The sequence below is a fragment of the Serinus canaria genome, chromosome 1A (assembly GCF_022539315.1).
Source record: "Serinus canaria isolate serCan28SL12 chromosome 1A, serCan2020, whole genome shotgun sequence".
Taxonomy (NCBI): Eukaryota; Metazoa; Chordata; class Aves; order Passeriformes; family Fringillidae; genus Serinus; species Serinus canaria.
In genome coordinates this window covers 8,098,237-8,118,251 of record NC_066314.1, presented here as the reverse complement: position 1 = coordinate 8,118,251, position 20,015 = coordinate 8,098,237, and the positions used below count along the sequence as shown (strand labels likewise).

General features: G+C 40.7%; 1 protein-coding gene and 1 pseudogene across 4 annotated transcripts in view; both read right to left on the bottom strand.

Annotated features, from left to right (window-relative positions):
• The window catches only part of SEMA3D (semaphorin 3D), a 131,132-nt gene that overhangs the window by 70,794 nt on the left and 40,323 nt on the right, over nt 1-20,015 (bottom strand). For all 4 annotated transcript variants that reach the window (XM_009086870.4, XM_030238347.2, XM_030238346.2 and 1 more), the window contains 2 exons: nt 18,661-18,851; nt 4,346-4,506 (listed from right to left, as the gene is read on the bottom strand). In XM_009086870.4, coding sequence (XP_009085118.2) covers nt 4,346-4,506; nt 18,661-18,775 — 276 coding nt within the window. In that variant the 5' untranslated portion in view covers nt 18,776-18,851. The remainder of the gene's footprint in view (nt 1-4,345; nt 4,507-18,660; nt 18,852-20,015) is intronic.
• On the bottom strand, nt 9,786-11,566 carry LOC127059124 (inositol 1,4,5-trisphosphate receptor-interacting protein-like 1; annotated as a pseudogene).

Here is a 20,015-nt window from a genome sequence, read left to right as displayed (position 1 = left end):
ATTTTTTAAGAAGAACCAACTTGGAATTACTGTGTTTCAAGGCTGCAATAAACACCTCAGACTCTGTATGTATTCCTGAGGCTCAGGCCTGATGGCAAGAACCAAAGCCTCCTTTCAGTACTGGCTAAATTCCCACTGGGTTCATTCCTAATTGAGACCACGCTTATATAGACTCATAGAAAGTTTCTCAGAGAAATGAATGTAAAATTCTGCTCCTGTATCTCATGGGTGCTGTTTTACATAAATATGCATATGTATTTGCATACATGCTCCCCTTCCTGCAGAGATGGGTGGGTCACACTGCAAATAGTGATGAAATACAAACCCACTTGAACTGTTGGCAAGAACTGGAGTTATAGAAAGAAATTACGTGCAGCTATTTCATAAGCATTTACCCAGCAGATAAATATATATTTGTGGATATGTATATTTTTTCCTCTGAAATACAGAAAATAGTCAATACAAGAGGGCATTCAAGGATGTCACAAGACGGCTGCTCATGCCAGAAAAACAGTAGCAACTACAAACCAAGGATGCTCCAAGCGATGATAATTGGTGACCCAGAGCCAGTGCACACTGGGACAGATGAAAACAACTTGTTCCAAAGCTGCTAGGGGGGATCTGACATGTTTATCTATTTGGCCCACATGGGGCTGTGTCTTCTAGCACTGACAGCTCCTGCAGGTTGGCAGCTTTTCAAAAGCTTGTCAGGCCTTGATAGCATTCCTATTCCCGCGGAGCTGGGCGGGACGCGCTGCGGATCACACCGTGATAATCGCGCTGACATGTAACCCTGTGTGCACTGTTAGCACAGCCACAGAAAGGGGCACCACTGCTTTGCAGCTATTTACCCACTGTTTACCCAGCTGACAACATTCTGTATTTCCTATTTATTTAGCTTAAGGAGTAAAACAGAAAAGGCTTTAAGCAAACTCACGAGAAAATTCGATGTACTAAAGTAATGTTTCCAGCAGGATCCCAGAGCCTGGTGTTCCTACAGAATTTCTTCTCCAGCTTTCCGGCCTCTCATGCTATTAAACATCCTTTTGTTTTACACAGCACTTCTGGTGTTAATGGCACAGAGGCCTTCAGTGGAACTGTTTTCTTTCACTGCTCATCTTTATTTTACTCATAGGAAGAAATCACAATTCTTCCAGTTTGCAAACAGCTTGCAGAATTTGTCAGGCATGTGAGGATCTTTCAAAAAAGACTATGGCACTTGATAATGCTGTTCCAGCAACAGGAGCTACAGGCTTCTGTACAGGAAAACTTCAGAGAAAATACATCCCTGCTACAGAAAGATGATTATCTGTTGCTAAACTTTATATATTTATTGACTATAATCACTTTAGCTTTCTGCATTCGCCTGTCATTCTGGAAGACTTGCTTATTACACTGTGGTACTTACTGTTGTTTTGTAATGAGGTTTGCAAGCACTGGAAACCGGACAGACTTTTTTTTAAGCTGCCAGCTAAGGAAGTTTTCAACCTATTACACAATAAATTGAATAACAATTACAATGATTTAAGGAATTGGGGCTCCAGCAGAACTATTGATTTATTTCATAAGGAAAAATACACCAGGAAATAAAGCCTTAACTTAATATATGTAAGTCAAATTAACCAATTTAGGTAAATAAATAGGTTTTAAAAAGGAAGTTATTAAATTATATATATGTATACATTAGAGAAGGGAGCAGGATACAATGCTTTGGATGCTTCTTTGAATACTCTTCCAGAAATGTCTTAATACAGAGCTTCAGACTCTAAAATATAATCTTGCCAAGTAATTATATCCACATATGAGAATAAATTGCTGGGGATTCTGACTTGGCTTTTGGAGGTATCAGTAGCTCCTAACAAAACAAATATCTGAAATTGAGAGCTTTACTAAAATAAGATGAATCTACCCAGCACAGAGCATTCTAAAGTTAATGTTCAGCTTTGTTTTAAAGAAAGGAAACCGTAAACTATGAACAATCTTGCATTCTAGTCTCAAAGTTGTTATACCTCTCTTGCCCCTTCAGCTTGCTTTTAACAGTCCTTCCTAAAAGTCATTAATAAACACATCATTTACAGGCAGAAGCTTATTATTCTAATCAATTTCTACTCATTTTAGTGGCTGTGTATAAGCAGATTATTTTTTCCAGACGAGTCATACTCCAGAGGAGTACAAAGGACACACTTCAGACCCTTGTAGTCCCAACATGTGTGGTTTCCTCACGCTGGGAAAGCCTGGAAGCGAGCCGCCTGGCCCGGCGCCAACCCAAACTACGGTCAGTCTAAACACAGCACCGGCAAATGCTACTTTCTGACACTTCCCTGCTACTGTAGAGTATCCTCCAGCATCCTCCTCAGCACTGAGATTTATACACAGCTCCTCACGCTACTTCCTCCATCTCATCCCTTCCCTCCACTGACAAGATTCAACCAGCCAAGCGCAGGGGAATTAAAGAGAAACACTTGTGTGATATTGCCTTGTGTTACCTGGGCATTTACGCAGGAAGATACATTTATAAAGTTGCTGAATGCCCATGGAGGCCTTGGAAATCATCACACCAGGATGCTCTGCAAGGCTTCTCAAGTCAGTTCTTCCCACTTAGATATATTTTGCCTCATGTGTTTTTTTCTGAGAAGTTAAATATTATCTGAATAGTTAAACTGTTATTAGTTTACTACTAAAAGAAGTAGAAGTATTTGAACCTGCACACATATTTAGTCTAGATATGCAAGTGGTTAGGAATTTTATTCCCTCCTTTCAGGTTACCACAGATATGTAAGCATACATTCTCTATCCGTCTTAGAAAATGCAAATTTTCCTTCCAAATACAGAGTCTTTCCTCTGTAACATCTATATCACTGTCTGACTGCAGATTAGTTCTCCTAGCTCTGTGTTCTGCTCTTCTTGGAAAGCATAAGGTCAATAATGAGCAGTGGGGGCTTGGCCAAAGGCAAAATGTCACCAGCTTGGACTGAGGGGTTGCTCACACAGGGTGCTGCCACCTCCAGCAAGGTCTGGGCTCATAAAGCCCCAATGAACATAACAGGAGGTGACAGCACTCAGCATCTCTTAGGAGGCAAGCAGCACCCCACAGAAAGAGAAATCTGCTTTTTACACAAACAAAACTTGTTTTCTACATAAAGCCTACACCAAAAATCAATTTGTAGTCTGAAAATTTGCAATTATAATTAGCAATGCTGTCATTAATGCAATATCCTGAGGGGGTGGTGGATTTTGAGTCAGTTACTGAGATGACAGAAGCAAGTTAAGTGCTTGATAAAGCATCCCAGAAAGAATTTTCCTGAAATACTCAGAATCTGAGTTTTATAAATACTGGCATGTGCAGCATTGCTGAAGTCAAGATAAGGAACAAGAGCACTCTGCCTAGTTCTGTATCTCTTCTATACAATGACAGCAAGTGTTGTACTCAAACATGTGGGCAAAACAGTCTCCTGTTCCACCTGTTCAGCCCCTGCCTGCAATCGCATTAATTCAGGGTCAGTTACCTCTTCAGAGCTGGCAGCAGAACACAGTAATTTAAAACTCCCCTCTGGTGCCTAAAGAAAATACCAAACACAGCTGAGAATTCATATTTTCTTCATATCTGGAAGAAGCAGGAAACCAGTTTTCATGTGTTCCCGCACAAGCATCTGGTTTTCACTCGTAGCAGTCAACTGTTCTTACAAAAGCTACAATTCACCATGTCTGATAGAAATATTGAAGGCTAAATTGTCATCTTATTATCTCAATTTAACACATTGTCACTGGGCACGGGCAAGGGACTACAGAAGATCCCAGTGGAAGCTTTTCCTATCACTAGCAATTTGAGATATTAACAAAAATGCTAAAATTGCCACTTACCTTTTACTATAATTTAAACCATCCAAATTACCTCTGCTCTGTTCAGTATTACAGTAAAGCAATTCCAGTGATGCCAGGAAGCAATGAAAGAGCTGTCTTCAGTCATTTCCCTCCAAATGCTTTTAAATGAGGAGGGTAACCATGACCAGAGGAGTTGAGAAGTGAACACTCTGAGCTACATTTTTCCTGTTTGCTGATATTTTGATGCTATTTTCATTCACTGCAGAGCTCTTCCACACAGCTAATCTCTTGCAGGTCACCAGTCACACAGGAGATCATATAGCATAAGAAATTCAATTGATTAAAGATTATATGTATAACTGTGGGAGGTGAGATTATCAAATCTTGATAAATTGCATTGCACAATGAAGCTGCAGTTACCCAGTGAAGAAATAAATAAAATCACACAGGAAAAAAAAACAAACAAAAAAGGAATTTAACAAAATTTTACTTAGGAGGTAAACTCCGTGGAAAGAGCACTGACCTTTTTTGCATTTTTGTTTACATCAACCAAGTTGAGCAGGAAGATGTGGTCCTTTGTCCCGACTAGCAGCCGGCCCCTCTCCTCATCTAGCAGCAGGGTTCGAAAATCAAGCCCCTCTGTTGAGCCCAGGAATGGGATGCAGCTGTTTGAAAGCAGCAAGTCTGTGGGAAAACAAAGAAAATCTTTATAATCAAAATGTTTATATATGACTCATCAGTGTCTTTTATAAATATATGCAACCAGCATGGAGTATATCCAGTGAGATAAGCAGTCTTGGAGCATGTCTTTCCAAAGTCATAATACAGTTCCTGTTAACTTTGGGGTTCTCTGGGGTTTTTTTTACTTCCAAATTGGGTAATATTTACTTTCACAAAATATTTTCTATGTAAAATTTTCTTAATAAATTATCTGGATGGCATAGCAGAATCAGAAATCAATACCTCACCATATTTGGTGCTCAAGGGTCAATACCTCACCATATTTGGTGCTCCAAATATAAAGCAGCAAAGAAGGTCAATACCAGCCAAGAACAATAAGGAGCAGGAAATAGTAGTGGGTAGGGACATTTGAAGATCATCCAGATCACCTCCCTCAGTATGAGGAGAAACATCTTTCACTAGATCAGCTTGGTCAAAGCCGCACCTAACACAGCCATGAACACTTCCAGGGATGGGGCATCCACAACTTCTCGGGGCAACCTGTGCCAGTTTCTCACCACTTTCATAATAGAAAATGTCTTTATTATATCCAGTTTCTATCTACTCTCTTCCAGTTTCAAACTACTGCCCCTTGTCCTGTCACTAAAGGCTTTGGTAAAAAGTCCTTGCTCATCTTTTTTACAAGCCTCCTTTATATACTGAAAAGCTACAATAAGATCTCCTCAAAATCAACTCCTGGTGAAACAACCCCAAACCTCTCAGCCTGTCCTTATATGAAAGGTGTTACAGCACTCTGACCATGACTAAGGCTCTTCTCAAGGTTCATTCCAAGGTTCATGTCTTTCTTGAACTGGGTGCCCCAGAACTGAATGTAGGATTGCAGGTGGGGTCTCACCAGACCAGACTGCAGAGGCAGAATCCCCTCCCTCTACCCACTGAACATGCTTCTTGTGGTACAGCCCAGGGTACAGCTGGCTTTGCAGGATATGAGCACATACTGCTGGCTCAAATCCATTTTTTATTTATTTTGCCAGTATCCCCAAGTCCTTCTCTGCAGGGCTGCACTCAACCTATTCATCACACAATCTATCCATCATCCAGTCTATGTTGATATCAAGGACTTCCCTGACCCAAGTGTAGGATCTTGTACTTGGCCTTGTTGAACTTCACATTGCTTACACAGGCCTCCTTCTCCAGCCAAACAAGGGATCTTCAAAGACAATTTATTCCAACTGCAGTGAGGATGGTATAGTGATGGGAATATCCAGTAGCAACACCTCTAAGATCCTTACTAAAATCAAAAATTTGACACTAAATTTTTGTTGTGAATTAACAGTAGCTTCAAATCTCTTTAAAAATGTAATTAGGAAAAAAAATTCTCTGTGAAACTAATGAAAGAATCTATAAAGCTGCAAAAAAGCTAAAGGGCTGTAAAATAAAAATTCTGTAACATTCTGCCTAATGAATACTCTGTGGATGTAATTCTGGATGAGGACACAAACAAAGTATAGAAAAGAGCACAAGGATAGTTAAGTCTTGTTGGGTAGTCATTACTTTGGGGAAAAGAAAATAAACATGTGAATCAGCTCTTCCGCAACCAAACTCTCCAAGCTAAACTATTTGGAAATCATCAGACAGAAAGGCAAATCCTGTATTTAACTGAACATAAAATTAAGGGTATTTCCACCTTCCTGGCATTAGATGGACAATGTAGCATTCCTGCTAGAAAAGCCAGACTTACTGCAAAAGTCATTTGCACATCTGATCATGATGAAAATTACAGCCAGTGTTTTGGAGAAAAAGTCCTGAATGAAATAAAGGGAAAAAAACCACACCCAAATATTTTTCTCCAAGGTCTCTCACAAACCATATGATAGGCAAAAAAAAAAAAAAAATTAAATTTTGGTGCTGGCTAACAAACAGCACTCTGGGAGGAAAAATATTTTATAATTATTATTCTGACTAACTGGAATATAATTAGGACAATTATTTTTTTGGCTCAGTCACTTCTATTTAAGTTTGTGTGTGTTTGTCTGGCTCAGTGCAGGGTGTTGTTAAGGTACAATCTGAAAACAAATTGTGTATTGCCACTCCTATTCCCCTAGATGAGATTTATTTGGAAGTTCTTAGGAAAAAAAATCCTGCTTCACAATGAAAAATTATATCCAATGCTGGACAAACATTGCCATACATCAGCACTGTCCTTTCTCTCATATTTTCTGTGAAGACAAAGATGTCAGGGTTTGTTTTCTAAACTAATAACACTTTAAAAGATCTGTTTATTAACTGCCAGCAAGATCACTTAGGAACAGCTCATAGTTAACATGGTACTATAAAAACCTCAGTACTCATCTGCAGGATGCAAGTAACTAACATACAGAATATGAGGGAAAATTCCTTCCCATCTGCAGCCACGGGAATTTGATGTAAGGAATGATAGATTCCTTACATCAAATTTTGCCTGTGCAAATAAAAGCATGGGCCTTTGCAAAAGTGTCAGTTGCAAAAATATGTGGATTTGATTCTCCACATACATGAAGGATAATAACTGAGACTCCTCTCTACTTCCCATTTCCTTCTTATTTGAAAGGAACAATCTCTGACGAAACCATTCCAAATGGATATTTCTCATCTGTTGTTTAACAGTTCTAGAATTTCTCAGTAAAAAAACCCCACCTAGAAGAGTTACAACAGTGGGGGAAAATGCTGCCTCATGACTGAAATGCCCAAGTGGGAATTGCGCCCTGTCTGATGCCTTGTACAATCATTTATTTCATTACATCATAAGGAAAACATCTGTAGAATATTCCAGATTGAAATGACAACACTGCACACTCCTTTCTTACTGACGCAGATGACAACACAAGCTGCAAAGCAATGAAGAATCAGGTTTGGCCAGTCATTTACTAAGGAAAACAGCTTGGAAGTAAGACTCTGAGCATGACCATTGATAAGATTATAAATGTAACATGACCTAATAAAACTTCAAAAGTAAACATTAACAGAGGGTGGATTAAATTGCAGCCAAATTAATCACTGTTCTCACTCCATAAAACAACACAATCCAATCTTATTCGTTGAAATTTCCCTTCACAGTGAGACATATTTACTATCACCAAGGACATTACACTGGAAAAATTTACTGTGAAAAGCACATTTCCCAATGATTTTGAAGCTTAGAGCAAGATGTCAATTTGAATCACTGCATCTCTGTAGCCTGGCTAACACAGAAACAGCATTCTCACCAGGCACAGTAACAAAGTTAGTTACAGGGATGGTCTTTCATGAGTACATGTTCAGCACTCAGTTTTATAGTATCTATTTGCTGTTTTCCTCAAAATTAAAGAGTTTTTTCCAGCCTGGTGATTTAGAAAGCATCCAGCTTAGTCCCTTCTGGGTTAATATTTCACTGCTGAGTGGTAGAAGCTGGAATAGTGACTGGGTTTTATTCATTTAGCACAGTATCTAATTGGACTTGGCTTAAAACAGCATGATCATTACTTACTTTAAAAAAATCTCCAGCAGCAGAGCCACAGCAAAAAGGCTTCAAAAGTAAAAATGTCATTCTGTTCTGGTAATATGTATTTGCATTTATTAAACATATTTAGGCTTCTAAGCATCAAGGCACATCTGTGGTGACAACGCTACCATTCCCCAACTCCAGCACGGTGTAAGAATGCAGCAATGTGGAACCAACTCGGTTGAGACTCAGAATTCCCTTTGTGACCAGTTACACACTTCTTTTAATGACAAGCCACACCAAAATTAGCAGAAAGGGAACATTTCAACCTCCTTCAAAACAGTTACACCTAACGACACCTTGGAAGGCCTCTGAAATTAAAGGCTGTATAATTTTCATATACAACACAAAACAGAGGTCGCCTCACATTCCTTTAGGTAGGAGCAAGTCCTTTCTCATGTTGCAGAGTATACATGAAGATTTAAATGGGAATTGTAGAAATTCTCAAGCAAACTTTTGAGATAAAGTTATAAAGATAGCAAGACTGTAGCAATTTATCCAACTCCTAAGGTATTCTAAGTTTAAAATTGACCAATTGACAACAGATGTATTGATACAATGGCAAAGAGAATAAATACTTCCAAACTACTACAAATCTCTACTATGTACTACAAGAAGTAAATTATATTTTGTTTAGCTGTATCTCACAATGGACAAAGCTGTGCATGGAAAATGGCTCTCATTGCTACACATTATACAGGCCTAGTGGAAAAGTTTATATTCTTAGACCAGCACGGTCGCTCCAAAAGGACACAGATAACCAGGAATAGAGAAAACATGACTTTCGTCAGTCACAATTTTGTGTCAAAACCTTGGTTATGAGACGACAAAAAAAGATGTATTAAACCACAGGTTTTGCAGTTAGGGACTTCTCTGTCTTCATCTTTCAGGATTGAATTGCTCCCCAGGAGCGTACAAAACTGATGGTGTAAAGAAAACTTTTCCAAATATCCCTGAAATTTCAGCTACAAAATTTCAGGTGCTTAAGGGCATTTTCACTTCAGGCATTTTTATGGGAATGCTCAAGAGACATCATACTTAATATATCCAACATCTGTGTTTGCAAAACATCTTTATTTCAGTCAGAGGTAGAGGAAGGACATACTCTAAGATACAGAGGGTTAAATACAAAGAATGACACATTTCAGGCCATTTGAGAAATTTATCTCATTTTATTAACTTTTCGAATATAGATATTCAAATATTATTGAAAAGCAGACATGTCACTCACTACAGAAGAGGACTTCAATTCTTTAAACTAATGGTAACTTGGCAAAATTGACAACACTAATAGGCCTTTAGAAGGAATGATAATAAACAAGTCTAACTCAAGCTACGGCTACAACTCCAACTAAAACAATAGCTACAGTTACAACTCCAACTAAAGCTACGATTACAACTACAACTAAAGCTATAGCTACAACTAATTAACTACATTAAGTCCCTAACAGGCTAGGTTGCCGTCTTCAAGGTGTTCCAAGCAACCTCTCTCAGTTTCGCTGTCTTCTGTGAGGATGTGCAGGTGGAGCCAGTTTCTGCCTCACAGACTTGGTCAGCAGCACCACTGGAACTCGAAGGTGAAGGGCAAGGCCATTAAGAGATGTGTCTGCACAACAAATCCATGGGCTGCAGCATCTTCCTTCCACATGAGCAGGAAAGCAGCTTCAGGATTGCCAGTGACAAATGTGCCAGTTATGCGGATTTCAGGTGGCTGCCATCGGGTGTGACCCCCCCCAGCACAGCTCTGTGCAGGGAACTCCTCTCAGTGGCTGGAGAGCAGCACCCAGGGGTGAAATCACAGCTGACCATAAGCTTGCAGGGCCTCTCTGTGGGCAGCCGGATCTCGGGCCAGGTGCTCAAAGAGGTTGGGTGGCTCAACCCTTCGCATTGCTGGTGGCAAGCTGATCTCTGTAGGAAGCCTCTCGTTGCCTAGCACAAAGTGCTCCAGGCGTTTCAGCTGCAGGCAGCGGTCCAAGAACGCCATGACTTCCCAGAGCCGCCGTGCAAATGCGCTCCTGTGCCACTGGGACAGCGGTACTGTGGTCAGCATGTGCATGACCACAGTCTTCCAGGTAGAGCTGGAAAAGCCTGTGCCCCTCAGGATGCAGGTGAAGAGCTGCAGGCATTTCAGGTGCAAGCTCTCACATGGCAGCTGCCTGGCAATGTGCCGGAAGAATTTTGCCTCTGCCACAGCATACGTCTGGGGCCATGCTGTCCTTGAAATGATGTTGGTGGGCTGGCTGCTCACAGAGATGCTGGAGCTGCTTTTCTGGGCCTCTGTGAGCTGGCTGCCCACAAAGATGTCAGAGTCCTCTTGGCGCACCCCAAAGAGAATATCCACTGTCAGGCTCTTCCTGCCTTTGCTCAGCTGCAACCGGCAGGACCGACTGCAGGGCTGAAACACCACGTGCCAGGAGTGCCACTGAGGCACTTGCAGCCACGAGCTTCTCACCAGCTGGAAGAACCAGCAGGAGGTTTTTTCCACATCCAGGTAGGAGCTGGTGCAGAGTGTCTTGAAGAGGCTGCGCTTCTGCTTCCACCCCAGCTCCTTCTGCAAGTGGTGCAGGAAGCACAGCGGATTCTTTCCCAGCTGCTCCTTCTCACACGTGCACACCAGCTCCACACGGATGCTGAAGGTCCTTGCTGCCACCTTCCCTGCACTGTTCAGCTCTAGGTGGAAGGCGTGCCCTGGTGGGGGATTCAGTGGCACCAGCACACGGTACACCCCATCCCAGTCATGGGGCCTCCAACCCTCAAAGGCACTGCCCACCCCAATGGCTTCTTGAGGCACTGGGTAGAAGCTATTGCTCACACTGTCCACAAAGACACGCCTGAAGCTCTCCATCAGCTCAGCTATCACTGAACAACCTCTCTCCAGGTCCTCCACAGGCCACTCTATGTGGTCCACTAAAAGGATGCCTTATTCATTCCCAGCATCTCCAGTCTTTTCTCTGTCTACCACACAGCCGCTTTCTTCCTTGCTGCCATGAATGCCTTCTTTTTCACTGGCAGCCACATTACCTTCTTTGTTTTCTTTTTCATCCTCCTCCTTTTTTGCCTCCACGTTCACATCACCCTGTTCTTCATGCTTGTACCTATTATTACCAACTTCTTGTATACCTTCCTTACTTTCTTTCACAGATGCAGCAAAACCAATATGGCCTGCTTCAATCCTACAATCACTGCTGTCTTCCTGCCCAGTGCAATCACTGCTTCTCTCTTCACTGGCATCGCTGTTTTCCTGCGTCTTGACATCTGTGTATTCTTCCCGTCCATCTACATTGTCTTCAATTAAATTATCTTCATTTAAATAATAAATAATAATAATTACCTTCATTTAAATAATTACCTTCATTAAATTATCACTGCTGCTGGCCTCACGGCTCCTTCTCCTGCAGCTCAACCACAGGCCCAAGAGGAGCAGGACTCCAGCAAGGACCCAAAACTGCCACTGCTGCAGGGCACCAAAGAGCATGGCTCCCCAGCCCTCGTCCTGCTCCTCCAGCTCCTGCAGCAGCCGAGCCATCTCGTGGTCCAGCAGCTCCTGACGCTCCTTCATTCACCGGTGCGTGGCCTCATCCAGCCCATCCCCAGCCGGCTGGGGGTACTGGATCAGGCTTTGCACGAGCACGAAGAGCAATGGCAGTAAAGCCATGGTCTGCAGGAGGACACACAGAAGGGGTTCAGTGGGGCTAGAATGGAGACTCACAGTGGGGGCAGGAGCCGCAGGCATGTGGCGGCAGGAAGGAGAGGGCCCCCAGCAGCTGGCGGGCGGCGAGGCCTGCACCGCTGCCCTGGCAAGCACCGCGCCCTCAGCCAGGCGCTGCCGCCGGGGGCTGGGCCCTGGCTGCGGGCACAGAACGCACAGCCCGGTACCGGAGCTTCTGCCCCTGCCTTGCTCCAGCCCCTGCCTTCCCACAGCCCTGGCTCCTCACTGCTGTGCACTCACCGCTTGCCCAGGCTCTACTGGGGCTGCGGCACCCGCTGTGGCCTTTTATAGCTGTCCCCATTGTGACACGGCCCCTGTGCTGTCACAGAACCCAGAGCACATCGCAGGCCAGCCCTGCCTGCCCTCCCCAGCCCGCTCAGGGAACCCATCATGTCCCTGGGCACCCAAAGCCCCAACACACACCAAGTGCAGACCCACCACTCAGGAACCCCAGAGCTTCCCTTGGCAAAGCAGGCGCAATGCCCTCACACACATCTCTTGTGAAATATAAATTATGGTGACATGACGCATTGATGTTATCAGTATACAAGTGAAGGCTTGTATTTAATACTGGTGGGGGACATTTTTTTAGCATTAGTATTTATACTTATTACTTATGGCGCAGGATGGCATGTAGGGTAATGCTCAGTTACAGATTTAGTGAGAAATCTTTCAATTCTTAAAGCAATTCTGGTTGCTTGGATGATGCACAGGAAGATTTAAAAGCCTCCTAAAAAGGTCAAATAACTTAACTAAAAAATTCTCATGTCTTCAATAGCCTCTTAGCTCTCAAACTCTATGGTTCAACACTGTGCAAAATTCTGGTATAGCCAGGATTTGCAGAAAGTAAAATGTCTGTTTTTCAAATTTGTGCTACGATGTACCTTTGTCACTCCCACCATCTTCACAATTGTCTCCCTGAAACAGAGTCAGCAATCTCTCTGACTGATACAGGAACTTCTTTGTTTTTCTGTTATCTCTTTGTGCATTTATCTCCAAAGAACTGTGAGTACAGGAGAGATTATACTCCTCAGCTCTTCTTTGGGGTTCTCATCTATCAGTGGAACTGCTGAAATGGGGAGGGAGGAAAGGGAAACAGGATGTGACTTGAGAACCTGAACAGTGACCACAGATGTCCACTGCTAGACTGACTGATGTAAGGCGGACCACGCCCTCCCATTAGTGCACAGAATGAGAACAATAATGGGATTGCTGAAACTGCTTTGAATTGGATTTGCTTAACAGATGTCATTAGTAAAGCAGTCAAAGAAAGAGTTTTGAACCTTCTTCAGAGCTGATGCCACTTATCATGTATCTTCCCCTGTTCTTCCAGGGAAACTGGTTTTGATGTTGTCGCTTCCTCCTTTTTACAAGGGAGCAAAATTATTTGCCAAGTATCACTCTTTCAATTTTGTTCCCTCTCATTTTTCAAAATTTAATAAAGTGAACAGTCAGCAGAATAGTTCTATATTTTTTGAGCACAATTCTTCTTTTATCCAATTGAGGCCCTTCTGTGACTATGAAAACATAAGAACTGTTGTGAGCTATAGTTTACACTTAAGAGGTTGATATGGGTTAGTTCTCCAAGGTTATTCTTAGTTCAACTGCTATGTAAACTGTTGATGTCAGTGACTGGAAGCTGCTCTCCAGGACATTATATATATATGATAATTATATGACAGAAAATGCAACATATAGTTTGATCTGACCTTCAGGTTCACTAGCTTAAAAAAAGAAAAAAATGTAATAGGAATAGGAATGTAATAGGAAAACCAGAATAGAAATTTTCTGGTTTTCCTATTACTAAATGTCTTCACATTTATATTTAGTTTACTGCATATACAAGAGACTTTCCTTGCATGGACAGCAGTGCCCATCCATCGACAAACTAGGGTATAATTTAAGTCTCAATGATCACTGCCTCCAGAAAGCATTTTTGAGACAAAACAGGCAAAGTATTTTGCGTAACTATACAATCTTCCAGTAGTCAGGTCTTCACTCTCACATAAACACTTCATATTTTTCCACAAAGTAATCTGAGATAGATTTTTCTGAGAAATAACAAACCATCAAAAATTAATTAAATAAAAAACAAGAGGAAAACACCACTTCACTCAGCATATTTTCTTTGATTTTCATAAGCACTCAAATTTACAGCTGCTGATACTACCACAGGAGCAGGGTTTTCTCTGGTTCTACTTCTTCTAGCAGAGCAAGCACAGCTGCAAAATGCAAACTCATTTCTAGGCTCTTATATATCACAAGTTTACCACATTCCAACCAGTCATAGCTGTGCAACACCCCATCAGGGCACTGGGATTACTGCAGTGTCACAGACAGTTTAAGTGAGGCTCAAGGAGCTGTGCAGTTTTAACTATGTTTTATATGGATAATTAAATGATGCATGACATGGAAATAAGCCAGCTGTACTGAAACTTAGCAAACTAACTGCTCTGATGCAACAATCAAGCATCTCATCAGTTATAAAATGAAACAGGTTTAAAGCAAAAACAATATAGAGAACAGAATGCCTGACATTGTAAAGCAGCATGTTCAAAGGACCATTTTTGAACATTAAGCAAGTGTACTCATCCAGTCAAATTTTCAAAAGAATTCCTGGCACCAAAATGTTCTCTGTTTGCTTTTTCACCATGTTTAAAGAATGGATCACTCTTAGGGGGAAGAAAATCTTGCGTGCAAAACACTGCCTGAAACTAAACAATCCTTAAGCGTGGCTAATTTCCATGTGGAGCTGATGATTTAGCACTGTCATCTTCAGCAGAGGAGAAAGAACTGCCTGTCTTTAGTTTACTTATATAAGATGAAAAAAGTGAGGACTCTGAATTTGATCTTGCTTCAATTTACTTAAGTGGCCAAACACTTGCCATGACTTCAGTGGGAGTGAGACTGCATCTTCATTCATTCAATGTGGAGAAAAACCAATCAGCTGAGAATAATGCCCTCGTTTATTAGATTTAAATTACTACCATAGTTGTTTTTAACAGCACTAGGTAAATCCTGTTTTAAAAGCCAAAGGTTACCTTCAGGCGTGCTTTTCCCTATGTATTGTGTCACAATGCAGGATTCCTGGCCCTCTGATGTCACCACCGTTCACAGCAAGCAAGGCTTGCTCTGGGGCATGGCCACATTCCCACACAGGAATGATATATATTTGTGGATGTCACTGGTGACAACATCCAAATCTGGGCTGGGGCATCCCCCCTCAGCCAATAAACAAGGGTGCACACTTTTGTAAAATAAATGCGTACACTGAGAACAAAGACTACACTAAGATGTCCATGAAAAGCAGCAAAGTAAATCAAATCAATAGGGCTAAATTTGCAATTAGGAATCTGTTTTTCTGCAGGGAAATTTCAGGATAGCCACAAATTGAAAAATGTTCAGTTTTTGTTCTGTTTTCCTTAGAAGGCAATCAACCTTCTTTTTTGGCTGTGCTCTACCCTTCCTTATAAAGTAGAACCTAGAGAAACACTCAGAAAATATGTATGCAAGCACCTCTCAATTAATTGAAAAATATTATTACTAAGAAGATACACAGAAACAAGACTCTCTACATGGTATGAATTAAACATATATGAATTAGGACAGAGACCCTTCCATTCTTTAGTAAGTGATGCTGTCCTGAAAATGACATTAATGAATGAGACTGGTATATGAAAACCTTCTGCATCTGCTCTAGAGGTTGGAATGAGGATGTTAAATGAGGCAGCAGACAACGAGGATGTGCTGCTTAGGGAAGCTGAATGTCACTTCTGTGCTTTAGGAGTTCTACAGTTTGGATGAAGGTCACAGGTTATCTCCAGCTGCATGAAAATGAGTTATAAATACACACTGTTTCTCTAAGACTGAATGCAGTGCTAGACAAATAATATTAAATAAGGAATATTACTCAAAAATCATCCCCTGGTTTTCTAAAGATGTCAATCTTCTATTAGAAGACAGTTTGTTACCTCCTCCATATATTAAATCTATAATAGTAGTAATAATAGCACCTCAAACTTGTAGAAGTATCTAAGATACATAGATTAAGTAAGGTCTATGCAGTGAGAGCACCCTAAAAACATCACAAGAGCAGTGAGAATTTCTAGGATAGTAATGACATGATTACTATCTAGAAGTTAAGTCTAAGTGAAGAAGAGAAATTTTCAACTAATGAATCAGGAAAATGTGGGAATAAAGGATGAGATATGTGATTAAAGATCATAGTGTATGATATTAACACAGGTGGAGAATATATTAGTTTAATTCTGTATTACAATATATTTCAATTGAATTGTGTGTAGTTTTAGTTTTATAGGTGCATGATTTTTTAGAACACATTTTAAGACGTGCACACAATAAAGGAAATCCATCGTATGACATTGCATTGATCCCCACATCACTCACTGGAATATCTTAGCATTTCCAGCACAGATTCCCAGTTCTTAAGATGAAAACCCAGAGAAGATGAAAACCTGAAACTGCCATTAAGAGAAGACTGAAAATTTTAATTGCTGTCTGAACACAAAGGAGCTGTGACATGCTGTGGTTTCTTGAAGCACTCCTGCAGTTATCCTGACGTATCTTTAACCACCCCACCCTCTCCCTCTTCCCCATCCACCACTGACTGATGCAGCTGGGAGATTCAGTAACTGCAGAGCAAAATCTTGCTTACTTTCAGCTCTCCTGCCCCAGCAAATGCTCAGCTCTTCTGGGAAGAGCTATGCCATAAACACACTGCACCTTGAAGGGAATGAAACCTTCCCTTCAAAGACACGCATGTGAGCAGGTTTTTGGAGCTGCCTGGTGCAGCCATTTTTCATCTGTTTTCCACAAAGGGAAAGAACCCTGTATTCTCCTTCTGATGATATTTCAAGTCTTAATTCCAAAGAACAGAGATGCCAGGACTTGTCAGTGATATGACTAACAATTTTATGAGAACTGGCAAGGCAGTTCTATTCTCCTACATCTTACTCACAGAAACCATGGAATTATTTTGTCTGAAACACTTGGGGGAAGGAAGGTAGACTTAATTCTGACAACTTTATTAAAAATTCAGTACATCTGACATCCTGTTATCAACAACAAAAATATGGTTTAATTATGATAAGCCATATTGGTATCATTTACAATACATCAGTGGGAAAAAACAACAGTGAATATTTTCTTGCTCCATGTGGAAAAATACACACCTTCCACCCTCCCAAAAAAGTAAGACAAGGCACAATAAATTCTCATAATTCTCTTTTTTCTGGCTTTTCAGCTCCATCACAGCTTTCCAAATTAAGATTTATGTGCTATTTTGCATCTGTATCTGTTGTTGATTTTCCCCCCCTACAGGGATATAGGTGGATAAGTTTGGACAGGAAACGGTATCCCTCAAGCCAAACTGAAAGGTTTATAAAGTTGCTAATAAAAGTTTGGGTCAGGGCCTAAATATCAATCATCTGCTCATTGTCTTTTTTAAACGAGCTCAGGCATTTTCCCAACTGCTCCCAGCAGGTCTCTGCCACTATTTTAAACTAAGATTTCAGCCATTTCTTTTTCCCTTGTGTTGACCTCAATAACTTTTCTTTCTCCCCCTCTTTACCTGCCAAATGCATCCATCAGGATTTTGCCAAAGGCTATCTGCTTTTGAAGTTGAGAGGAATTCACTAATCGTGAGTGTCAAATCCACAATAAAGGCCACTGCCATATGGTATATGCTGCTTTTGGGAATTATCTCAAAAGGCCTAGCTGTGAGCAGGCTGGCTTTATGTTAGGAGGGTTTTACTGCTAACTTTCATAACTCATGTCATGTCTTTCAGTTTCTGTATTCATTGGCTTCAGTGAGTGCAACTGTTTCCTGAATTTATAAAAATGTTGTCAAGATCCCTTGATCTCACTTCCTCCGTCTCTCTCACACAAACACATCCAAACAAATCTATGCACAGTGCAATAGCATGCACAGTGGCATGCAAATCTAGCAAAAGAGAAGCTTGTAAATAAATAGCATGTCATTCTGCTTACTCAATAAATTCCTCTGGGTGTTAAACTCATGATAAACATATCATAAGCCCTGATGAAGGCTTTACAGCCTGCCCCATCACACCATCCTGAGTGCAATTCTGCGAGGCATAGGAAGACATAAGTTTAAAAAACAGAGCAGAAATAGCTCCCATAAGGGCAGGGTGCTGACATAGTCGTAACATAACTAACTGGAGAGCATTTGTTTTAGCTAAAGACAGCATCAGTTGCACATCTCTGTGCCTATGGAGGTGTACTCTGCATTCAAAGGAATGAGAAAATCCACCCTTTTTTTAAAAATTGTCCATTAATACATAAATATGTCTGTGCTGAAACTCCCCAGATGGTACCATTATCAACAAGAACTACGTACAAGACTAAGAAATTCCAAATTCTTTGGATCACATGCTTTTGTGACCCAAAGAAGCAAGGACAAAGAAAACCACATATGCAGAGTTAAACATACCAACATAGTGATAGAAAAAGAATTACCAAATTAAATGTCAGCCCCCTTGAAACACTTGAGGCAGCTCTCTCAACTTTCTCTGATGCGCTAGGAAGGTGTGAATGTCCTCCATGTCTCACATATCCCCACCAGCCACATGGAAATGTCTCCAATGTGCCTTGGAGTGTTTCAAGTACCATTCCCCTCTAATTTTTGTAGTCTGTTAATATCCTCTTGGAGCAAACAGAAATAATAGTTTAAAAAGACAATTATATTTCAGAAACATGTGCCTCTACATGACCAACCCCCCTTAGAATTTGATACCATCCCTAGGCAGAATTTATCCATCCTTAAGGCTTCTATTACGTATTTCTGGAACTGTGTTTTGCTTTCCTGGTAAGTAATACAAATGAACTGCTGGCAACATCACATCAAAACAAAAGCAGCAGAATCAGAAAAAAATACTGAAAAGTTTACCTTTATAGGAAAGCTTCAGTCTTGGGATATTTTGTTTTGACGTTCCAGTGACTGGAAGGAACAGCATCACTAAAGACAGCAGGCTGCAGGCATGTGGCACTTGCAAAGCTCTCATTCTGCTCTCTTCTTCTCTATCTTCTTTTGCACTACAGTGAGGTATCTCCCCACTTTTCAAACAACCCAAGTTTTATCTGGAAGAAAGAAAGGAAAACATCTGTAGACCTGCATTACTGTATAAATAATAATTCTGTAAGCAAGCCAGACCTATCTTTAAAGAGCAGCTAATTTAATTTCTTTGCTACAAAAGTATTTTTTTTCTCCAGCACAAGAAAAATGTTTTGTTTCTTTAATACTAAATTTACACATTTTGACATTGGAAAAATATGTAAATTTTTCAAACACCAGTGTCTAGCACAGCTAAAGTTCAAGCACAAAATAAATTAATGCACTATCCACAAAAAGAACATTTACCATTCAAAAGTGACCATGCAACTTGTTAGTTCACACCAGTCCACTGGATATCTTAATGTTTTATAACTCTTTTTATCTCAGTACAACAGCAATTTTATGTTTATGCTATGACTAGAACGAACTGTAATGTCTCAGATGCCATGGGGGTACAAGCAGAGTTAACAATGAGTACATACCCATCAAAACTTTCATAAATAAACTAAGAAAACTGGATGGAACAAGCAGTTGTGTTTAGTTTTAACAGGAAAAAAAAAAGAGTCAATGCAGATGATGTATTTAAAAGTGCTTTCAGTATGATATTTCCAGCAGAAGAAGTGCAACTCATCCACCAAAATGTCCTATAAACTTTAATGAGTGTTTCAGGCTGGGGTCAATAGGCTGATAGGAGATTTTGCTAGCACAGTGTGCAACTAAGCCAGCTTTGCAGCACTTTTCACTTAATAAGTGTCATTCATATTCCATAAATCTTGAAGTGTATTACAAATGAAAGCAATTATCACTGTCCTTATTTTCCCTATGCAAAAACAGAACCATAAAGCTGCAGTGAACCTATTTCCTCAAGGTCACACTATGCAGTAGTTGAAAAGAAAAGAGGAACAGCAATCCTGGTGTCCTTTGTATCCAGCTATCAAGGATCCCTTCTGCCCAATAACTCCACTTTTGCACATGAAATTATTTTAAATGGCTTCTTGACTTCTGAAGGCAAAACTTGATGGTTAATAAATCACAGACATCAGAGTATGAAAATACTTGTAAGACCAGATCCTTCCTCCTGCAAGTGCATGATGCTAGAGGTCAAGGGAGACAGCTGGTGAAATGACAAATATCAGTGTTTGAGTAATGCTGTAAAACCAAGGAGTAAAGAAATGTTATGGTTAGTCAAG